This window comes from Aptenodytes forsteri, unplaced genomic scaffold, assembly GCF_000699145.1.
Source record: "Aptenodytes forsteri isolate BGI_AS27 unplaced genomic scaffold, ASM69914v1 Scaffold2, whole genome shotgun sequence".
Classification (NCBI taxonomy): domain Eukaryota; kingdom Metazoa; phylum Chordata; class Aves; order Sphenisciformes; family Spheniscidae; genus Aptenodytes; species Aptenodytes forsteri.
In genome coordinates this window covers 9,211,950-9,222,376 of record NW_008795695.1, presented here as the reverse complement: position 1 = coordinate 9,222,376, position 10,427 = coordinate 9,211,950, and the positions used below count along the sequence as shown (strand labels likewise).

Sequence of the window (10,427 nt, the reverse complement as noted above, 5' to 3'; positions counted from 1 at the left end):
CCTGCCACACTGTCCTCTATTTGATTACTGATTTAGGTTTAATTGTAGTCCTGATGCTTTGTGGAATTACGTATAAATAAAAGTGTTTCAGATTTTTCAGTGGCTTGACGTCATCACATGTAAAAAACCCCAAAGAATCTATAAACAAACCCAGAATTTAAAAGTTATCATATAAATATAACATTTGCCTTTACACTGGAAAACTAAGGGTGCCTTTCTTTAGTTTCACCTTGATTTTACTTTGACTCCTATGAGGTTTCTTGCTATTCCATACTGCTGCAATTGCTGCCATCAACTGGATTCCAAGTTGTGCTGTCAATGGATTCATGAAGTCCAGTATTTTAGTTTTTAATGTCTATAAAGGGGGAAGAAAATAACTGTCAGTGCTAAACTTCGCAAGGCAAAGGCTATCTCATAGTCTGTAAAACATTCTTCCTTTTCCCAAGATGTTCAGAAAATACACAACAACAAAAGAATCTCTTTATATACTTGGCAGCCAGACTAGTTTTGATAATTTATTTAGGAGTTAGTGTATCCTTCTTACAGATGGAAGGCACATTTGTTGGAAAGCAGGTTGCAAAATAGAAAAAAAACAACTTGTGTTATATTCTCTCTTCTACAGATATTTTTCACTGCTATGATTTACCAATATCCACAGAGAAGGGAAAAGTCTAGTCTTTTTATTCCTTCAGGTACATGTTCTATTGCCTGCAGAAGGTGCAGATAATTCAGAGGCGGTTGGCTCTACAGCAGCTATTAACAGAAGCTCACAGAAAAAGCAAAACATTAAACAGATCAGGTAAGGGTGCAGATGGGCAAAAAGAACAGGGAAAAATCTACTTTTGTAGGTAGGTACTGTGCAAGTCTGTAGCTCATGAGAGTTCTGCAAAAATTCTTTGTGGCCCAATATAATTCTGGGAATGGCAAAACTATTCCTATGAACTCTATGTAAAATACACTGGTGAGGGAGGGGATGATAAGGGTGATGAGATACACAGCAGTTTAAAAGAACTCCTACTTTGGTTGCTTTAAAGTAGACCGAAGAGGAGCCTTTAGTTGTTCCAAAGAAGTCAGTTGGTCTTTTTTGAGAGTCTTCCCTCTTTATAACGCTCCAAAGAAGGGACATGGTATTAATAATGCGAGGCAATTCTTCCAAAATGGCATTCCTAGCGTTTCTCAGGTTTGCAGGTTCAGCTAAACACGATGACTAGAAAAAACAAAAATATGAATATTAAAATACATTATATTATGCACCACAGAGTGACTGCTCTTATTCTGTAATTAGGAGAATTATAGTCAACTTTTGTAATGACAACTTCAAAAATAATTCAGCCATTCTATTTCTGAAATATACTGCTGCTATTAGAGTCTACTGAATTTGCTGTTCACTATTTTGGCACAGAGAGAATTGATCTGTCTAGGAAATTGTTAGCGTAATATCCTCTTCTGACAAATGTTATAGGAATAAAAATTGTAGAGAACACATCAGCATGTTATCAACTCAAAAGAAAATACAAGACTTTGTTAATGACAGAGCAACTGTAGACAAGCTACACAGGACTAATATTTGCGTGACCAAGATCATCATTAACATCTTCTGCTTAAAATTAACTTTCCTGTCTTCAAATAAAAAAAATTAAGTTCAGTCCCCCTCCCTTACACTTCTACTTAGTTCACTTCTTTTGGTGTGCTATAAGGCTTCTCTAAGGCTATCTTCTCATGCAAGTGCCGCTTGACTACTTATATTCACCTCTGAATGAAAAAGGGATGTATACTTTGATGAACTGGTGCCAAGGCATCAAGTGAGTGGTAGGCATTAAGCACTTACCTTCTTAGTTTGGTTAGGATGATCCAGAAGGCAGAAGTGACCAATGGTTGTCAGACCTTCCAAAAGGGTTAGTGGGTAATCAGGTGTAACATTTTCTCTTTTAGAAGTTAAGCTTTGTAGGGGGGGGAAGGGGAAGAAAAGGAAAAAAAAAAAAAAAAAAAAAAAGGGTTAACAGGCCAAGCGTTATTTCCTTGATTACAAATTCCAGTAGAAATCTGTTTCTATTTGATGGTTAAAAGAATACTGGAACGACCAGACATGAATATCAAATCAAAGGATTCACAAACTATGCTTGAACAACCCTGTTTCCTTGTCTAGATCTTTTAGGATATTATTCCCCACCTGACCATAAATCTTTCATGTCCAATTATTTTTTCCTAGTCCTTTCACTTACTGTCTGTTCTGAACAGCATCACTGTATTTTTCTTCTCCAGGGTGTCTCTCCCCAATTAGTCCTCCAAAATCCTCCGTTTTTTTCAAAACTGGGAACTTCTTTTTACTTGAATTGCAGGCAGAGGGGGACAGGAAGTATGACAGCTGCTGGTCATTCTTGCAACCGCAGCAAGCCCTGCTGCAACAAAACTGCCTCCACCGCAGCTGGGCTCAAGGGACAGATGCCTGCATGTGCAGCAGGGTTTGAGGATCAAACTCTGGGAGCCACAATGCTAAAACAGTAAATTACTATGCACTGCACTCTGGTAAGAAGAACTCAAAAAAAGGTTCAGCATAACAAATCCCACACTGCAGACGCCTCTTACCTTGCAGATGTTTTTGCAGATGTCTTCACAGCTTCATTTTCATACTGTTTGACAAGCTCATCCAGGTTTTTGCATATCTGTACAACAAATGGTGCCACAGTCCAGCCTAAAGACTTCCCAAAATAGGGCAGGGAACATGTGACTAAGCCTACCCAAGTGGGATGCATCCCATAGCCATACTCTGGTTGCAGTCCTCTAACCACAGCAGAGACGAATAATCCCTGTGAAGTTATTGGGTGTGGATAGACATATTGCATTGCACCAATAGCCTGCTGGAAATTAAGAGCCTGCTGCCATTCCTTAGAGAGGTCTGGCTGATTCTCCTGCTCCTCATGAGTCTGTCCAAGATGGTGCTCCAAGACAATCAATACCTGCAAGAGCTTCAGTAACTCAATCTGGAGTGGGTGTTCGCTCCATATTTGATCATGCCCAAAATTGATTAGGCTCTCTTCAAAGAGTTCTTCTTCAGGAACATTATTAACTTCATCTGCCATAAGCAGTTCATACCGTTTCTGACTTGTATACATAGATGCAGACAAAGAAAGAAGAACAAACTCCTGAATTTTGCATCTTCCTAGCAAATTGTGTATGAACTCTACGTTCTTATTCTCTGCTGCCTTTGCCATGGTAGCTAGCTGCGTCATCATTCTAATCAGGACTTCCACGCTTTTTACCTGAACATCTCTGTTGCCAAGCACATCTCTGTGTGTGACCTTCAAGTAGCATGGATAATATGAGCGCAGAAAACTGAGACAGAGGTAAGTGAGCAATTCTATTAGAAGAGAATGGGGACACATGGTTGGGGACTGAGTCTGAAGCTTGCCATAAAAACTCTGCCCTACAAGAGCTTCCTGATGGCGAGCTAACAGATTGTAAATAAGATTCAAATGTGCTGTGGAGCTGGTATCCATGCTTGTACTAGCTACAGCTTCAATAAATTCTTTAGGGTTTGTTTTAAGCACTGCCTCCAGAACAGAAAAAGCATACAATACCCTCTTAGAATCATAAGGCTGCAAATATAGCAGCATGTGTTTGAACAGAGCCTCAATCATCTCCTGTTTTTCCTTCTGCTGCTTGAGCAACCTAGAATGGGTAATTTCCTGGAGTTCCAAGTCCACCTCTTCATCACTCGACAGAGACTCTGATGCATGAGTCCTCTCAGAGTCAGCACGCACAAGGTTTAGTGCTACACTGGATTTGGAGCTTTCAGCAAGGAACGCATTGAGAGAACTCACATGGTTTGTGGTCTCTCTACCATCGGTTGCAGCACTGTCATTGTCCTCATTGCTCACTTCTTGCAGCTCCAGAGAAGGAGAAAAAGAGGATGTATTTTCACTGTCATGGCCTGTGCTGGTGTCTGCTGATTCTGTGTGCTCACTATTATCCTGGTCACCATCTGCTTCATGTGAAGTTACTGGATTACAATAGCCGCCGTTTTCAGACTGTTCAGTTTTTAACTCTGACTTCTCTGGATCTTTTTCCACTTCTGCCCAAATTGCTTCTCTATCCACGGTAGTAAACTGGCTCAGTGGAAGGTTTTCCTCGGAATTGCTCTCAGAGATGCCAGACTCTTTGAAAGAGGCCTTTTTCTTGCAAAGCCAATCACGTATATCTTCTGAAAAAAAAATTTTATTTTTTTTCAAAAAGAGCATATAATTGTCTATTTCACACAACATGCTTTATATTGAATAAATCATTGTAAGAAAAAAAAAGGTTAAAAAGCTACACTGCTCTAGTCTACTATTAATTGTAACAAGCGGAGCTAAAAAAAAAACTGGGTTAAGGCAAGAATTATCTTTTTTAAAGTGGTAGAACGGTCCTAAGCTACTGTAAGCGCAAGAGAATAGGATCAAAACATAAAGCACGGACTGTTTCTCTTATGCTATGACTCTCCAGATGTGACCATTTTTTTTTATGCTTCCTGAGCATAAAATGTTTGTTGAGATCAGGAGAGAAATGAGAAAGAAAGAAATAGAGGAATTTTTTTTTTTTTTTAAAAGAGTTTTTTTTTTTTTTTAAAAGAGTTTTTTTTTTTTTTTTTTTTAAAAGAGCTGTTTTCCTTGATTACATGCTGTGGAACAAAGAAGGAATATATTAGCTCTGTGTTTGTATAGCATCTAATAAACAGGTTCCGTTGGATGCTATAAATATCTGCCATCTAACTATTTGCCAATCAAGACAGAAAGACAATTATGCAAGCCGACAGCTAGGTTAACAGTGACACAGTATTATGCAAGCCGACAGCTAGGTTAACAGTAATGAGACAGGTGACACAGAAGTTTCTTTACACAAAACTACCAGACACTTCTCCACTGTCTTCCTGCTCTGCTCCAGGAAACAACCTTGCCTACTTGGGCCAAATGGTGCAGAGTGTCTTATATCCATACCACTCCCAGCAATCCCAAACCTCAACAGACTGCCAGCCTTCACAGTACTCCCCACTTGGAGTGAACCCTGGCTCCACACCTGTCTCAGTCTTCCTCAGCTGCTCCCCACAGGTCTCTGTCACACTTGTCTATTCCACATTTGACACACAGATCATATGTGGTTCACAATGGTTCTCATTACAGGTCTTAAAATGGACATCTTCCAGCTGTCAAATTTAGCCTGTCAAGGTAAAGACGCCCTGCCACATTCCTAAATTTGGGTGGCTGGAGATCATCTTCAATTCCAAACATCTCTCTTTCCTTCTACATCCTAGCTCTGGGATACCTCAAGACATATGCCACAAGGGCTCAGCTATCCTCTTGAATCGAGATGGCTCTTCTTTGGACAAAGATATTTTAATTTTTAGAAGTTAGCAGAATCAGGGTTTTTTTTTTTTGGTGTGGTGTGTCCTAAACAGCAAGATGTTCCTCACAACCTGTCTGATTATTTTAACATGATGCTGAGGGAATCATTAACAAAAAATATTCTGAATAAAGAAACCTGGTATAAAGGTGCATGGTGTGCTGGGGCAAGACTGGGCGGAGAGGGTGAGATTTGCCTGTCCATCCTGCCTACTGGAACAGTTCCTGGACTGACATAGTCACTAAACTGCTCCTGGATTTCCTTTGGTTGCAGACCTAGTTTTGCTCAAGAAGGGATCCTGTGAACAGTGAACATACATGCAGTGTGGATTATCTGGGAATGGCAATGAGAAGTGTGGGACAAGATCCCAGAGCAAAGCAGGGAACAATCCAAACCAACAGTGTAGGTGCAGCCACCGTAATAGAAAGGATCATTAGGCCTTCAACTAGCATGACTTACTCCTGAACTCTGTTTTAGGCATCACTAGAGGTACTTAGATGAGGAGGAATCTATGGCACTGATACAAGACAACTCAGGGTAATAGGATGCCATTGCACTTCAGAGGCTACCTTCAGTAGGTGTTCAGGAGTATGCAATGCTATGTTAGCACTTACAGTTTCAGTCCAAAAACAGTTTTACCTGCCGAATTTTTCTGTTTGATGTAGTGGATGGACGTGCGCTGTGTCTTTGGATGAAGCAGCAGCAGCAGGACTGGTTCAAGAATCCGTGCAACATCATTAAGTGAAAGAGCACGGATCAGCCAGCCCTGTGCTGCAGCACCAATTGCACCATCTGAACAATTGAGACTGTCCAGTACCACAAACAGAGACCTGAGTGGAGAAATCAGAACAAAGAAGTACAATTGAAATCCCTAAAAAAGTTAATGCAAACAACAAAATAGTGGCAGGGAACAGACATAGAGCATGTTCAAGTAAGCACCAGCCAATGGCTCATGTCTGCTAACAATAGCTTGATCATGCACATTTTCTGGAGTTGAGGTCAAGTACACATGCGTTTGTAGAAGCAAGGCCATACATACACTCACACTCTAGAAGAGCAGCATATTTTAAAGTTCTTTCACATATTTATTTAGAAAGACTCTTAATGCTTTTGCCTCATTTTATACAGAGATTATGATCTCGTAAATAGGAAATAAAACTAAAATAAGATAATTTTTTTTTTCGCACAAGTAGTTGGTTCTATTTTTTTTGGAAAAAAATCTAACCCACTCCAAGATAAAAAACGTCTGCTATGCAGAAACTTGTCTGCAAGCTACTCTTCATATATGAAGCTCTTTCTATTTTTACAGAAGCTTCCTTCACACAAGAAAGTGCACCATGCACCCAGAGTGCTTTGCAAAGGTAACAGTGCAAGAAAGTTGAAGGTCTTCCTTTTGCTCATTTTTTGGTCTCTCTACAGAGAACTTTTTCCCACCTCAGAAAAAAGAACAGAACAAAGCATGATATAGTTAAATATATGAATGTAAGACTAAGCCAGTGGAAATGGAAAATACCTATCAAAGGACCGATTGTGAGAAGTCACTCTGCTGCCTTGGATCTCTCTGGTCAGATGCCACATGACAGAGAATCTGAACAGTGCTTCCAGCCTTGTCCCCTTTGCAAGGAAACAAGACAGATATGTATTTTTTGCAGCATTTATCTCTGAGTAAAATTTTAGTGAGACTTTTAAACCTCTAGCAGAACAACCGTTATCGTGTAGATGACTGCTAATCCTTCTCAGGTAGTTTGAGAGCACTTTTCTATTTTGCAGCAGACTAAACCAAAATGCCATGTATCCATGAATGCACAACCAAAACTTCCCAGCCACAGTGTTTGTAGGAGCAAAAAAAGACATGCCAATACACCAAAAATGTATTTCAGGACTCTTGTGTATAAACATTTTAGTCTTGTTTTGGTGTCAGGGAGGTTTAAAAGTTGGATGACAAATGGGAAGACACTGGTATATTAGGTAGTGTTTATTATTAGTAATTTTGTTTGAAAGCTTCTAAAAGATTTCCAAACTTTTAAGTTTCAAAAGCAGACACGAAAACAATAACGAAGACTGAAGGTGGCTGTTTTAATTTCTATTGTGTATGACACTTCTTACAAATATAATGTAAGTTATTAAAGAACTGTTCTGTCATTAAACTAGGCAAGTAAAATAATTAGTAACTGGCTCACTTAAAATACAGCTTACCTATTATGAGAACTAAATACTAAGGTGGACACAGGGTCAACATTATGTTGACATACACTTACAAGGTGATAAAGTCTTTTGTTGGAATATGCAGTTTATAAAATCAACACAAAATAAAATTATTTTAGAGTTATTGGTGGAGCTGGGTCAGTTTGGAAATAATGACAAAAACTGCAAGTTTTTAGATACTACATGATTTGGGCTGAAACTAAAAAAGCTCCAGCATTGACTGATAGAGCTTGTATCCAGGGATTAAGTTTAGCAGTAGTCCCATGATGAATAAATCCCAGGGAACTGTAAAGGCGTGGACAGAGTCTGTTGGACTCCTGGAAGACAGAGGGACCATGGGAGTGAAGTCGTGGGGTGGAAGGTAACTGGAGGCAGTCTGGGAAGCACTGGAACAACTCTACAGTGATGAAGGGGCTTCAGTGAATACAGGACTTACTTTATCACAATCCAAAAGCGCGTGGCAGATAATGTCTTCGCAGATATTTGCTGAGGGTGCCAAGCAGTGCAGCCTGTAGAACAGTTCCACACAGGCAATATGATGCTCCCGTGTCTCTTTGTTTAGCTGATTCCAGAGCACACAGGCTACTCTCTAGGGAAAGTTAACAAATAATAATAATAATAATAATAATAGCCATTTCTTCCCTGACTTAAAAGCTTTCCATTGCATAAATGCCCTCTATTACCAAAAGGGATTTCCAAATTGTCTTAGTTTAGCAAAGAGCAAGAATTCAGGTCATACACTCAGACGTAAAGGAATGCAACTCTCCTACCCTAGTAGGACAGGTAATTCAAATGTGTGTGCACCAGAAGTTAAGAAAAGCATTTCTGCTCCTATTTTCTGGGTCAAAACTTAACAGATTGTATATGTGTCAGGCACAGTAATTGGAAACACAGTAATTAAGAAAAAGATCCTGGAACCAACCCTCATACCAACACTAACATCAAGAAATGGTCAGGAGAAGGAAAGCATCTTTGAAATATATAAACTCAAAACAAGGACGGAATATTTTCATTATTATTCACCCACTAACATTTCCTCTTATCTAAAAACTTAGAGTGGCATCAAAGTTCTCTAAAGTGTAGCTTTCAAGCTAATGAAACCAAATCTTTCAAGTCAGAAATCAACTATACCTAGCCCCCAAGAATTTGGGCACAAAACCAACTAGCAATTTGAAAATAACCTGCCACTTTTGAACATCCTGTTGGGAAGCACACAAAGAAGAATGCAATTGCTTTCAAGTGGTTGTGGAAGCAAAAACCAGCAGCGTGTCATTGTAACACAAACATGCTGCCCCCAAACATCCATGCAAATAACATTTACTTTCCCACCCCATCCTTAGAGGTTCAGCGTAAAAAAGAAAAAGAAAATTGACACCTGGTAGAAATCCGTTTTCTCTGAGATGATCTTTAGAACTCCAGGAGCAATGGGAGGAAGGGTGACCATCTGTAGCTTTCCAAAGAAGGGGTTGTGGCCAGACACTTTGTACCGCTTCATTCTGTCTTCCATCACAAGTGCCAGTGACTGGGAATGGTTGATGACCTCCAGCAGCGTGAAGATGGACACGTTCTGAACATAGCAGTCATTCACACAACAGCATATTGTCATTAAGGACTTCAGCCACAGAGGGAAGCTGGCATCACAACCTTCTCAGAAGATAAGTGAGAAAAAAGTTTTTGAATAATCTCAAGGTTATGGTCATATTTTCAAGAATTCTTCAATCGAGCTCACAGGACCAAGAGACAAAAATGACTGCCCAAATCCAACTGTCATGCTATCATCAAGTCCCTTACTTCAGAAGGGACTTGCTTCAAAGCAAGTCATATTCTTTTCCCTATTTCTCCCAGCAGAAAGCTCTTGCAGGACCTCAGCAACCCAGTAACTAGTGCATTTCTGCTTTCCAGTTTATGTTTATTCACAACTAGTTTTTACAGCTGCTGTTTTCCAGCTGTCATTGTCAAAAACAACAACAGAGGTCTGTTGATCCAAGGATACTCCTTCGGGTAGCATTGAGGCATAGCATTTCAGAAACCACGAAGCACACAAGAAACTGGTATGGCTAACATCAAGTCAAGCAACCTTTGCCTCTCCTGAGTGAATAATCAGATAAAGTTTTATTAAGGCTTGACTGGAGACAGTCTGAAGTATGAGTTCACATGTCTGGCTTCAAAAGCAAATGTTTTAACTGCTTTACTACCACAACAAAGTGACAACTCCTCCTTCTCCACATCAGACAACTTCTGTATCACATTCGACCCAGACCTTCATTATCAGATGTTCTCTCCTTTTGGCTTTAAACCTTACTGTATTCTCCAGGGTGTGCAGTTGAAAAGAATTTTGAAAATAAACTTCTATAATCCTAGGATGGTATTCCAAAGAAACACAATTATGAAAGCAAGCCTTCTAAGTACAGCTACATTGCTGACCACATGGAAGGCACTGCAGATATGCATAAGTGTCCATGTCAAGCAGATCGCTCACCCATGTAGATAATGGGCTTATCATCACTTTGCTAAGGAAGACAGCAGAAATTTGTAGTGAGGTGAGGAAGAGAACCCAATTTTCCAGTTTCCCACCTCTCCATTCACTACAAACCTATCTTGTCAACTAGCCTTCAGGCCAATAACTGCTCCTGCTAAAGCTAATGAACTTGAATTCCCAGAATAAACAGGCCCTCCAATTATACAAGGTTATTCTTATATGTTAGCTTACAACAGACTCCTTTGAATTCCGAGGGTTAAGGAAAGAGCTGTTTTTGCTTCTGTTATGGTTTAGAGCTCCAGTTTTCCACTTACACCCATCTTCCTCCAACGCATCCTTTTTTTTTTTTGGGGGGGGGGGGGGGGTG

At 39.8% G+C, this 10,427-nt stretch overlaps 1 protein-coding gene across 1 annotated transcript in view; it reads right to left on the bottom strand.

The window, feature by feature from the left end:
* Positions 1-10,427, bottom strand: part of DOPEY2 (dopey family member 2) — a 53,549-nt gene that overhangs the window by 20,238 nt on the left and 22,884 nt on the right. The window contains exons 14-21 of the mRNA XM_009282974.1: positions 8,957-9,228; positions 8,018-8,170; positions 6,890-6,990; positions 6,016-6,206; positions 2,587-4,201; positions 1,829-1,940; positions 1,019-1,207; positions 230-355 (exon numbers count right to left, since the gene is read on the bottom strand). Of these exons, the coding sequence (XP_009281249.1) occupies positions 230-355; positions 1,019-1,207; positions 1,829-1,940; positions 2,587-4,201; positions 6,016-6,206; positions 6,890-6,990; positions 8,018-8,170; positions 8,957-9,228 (2,759 nt within the window). The remainder of the gene's footprint in view (positions 1-229; positions 356-1,018; positions 1,208-1,828; positions 1,941-2,586; positions 4,202-6,015; positions 6,207-6,889; positions 6,991-8,017; positions 8,171-8,956; positions 9,229-10,427) is intronic.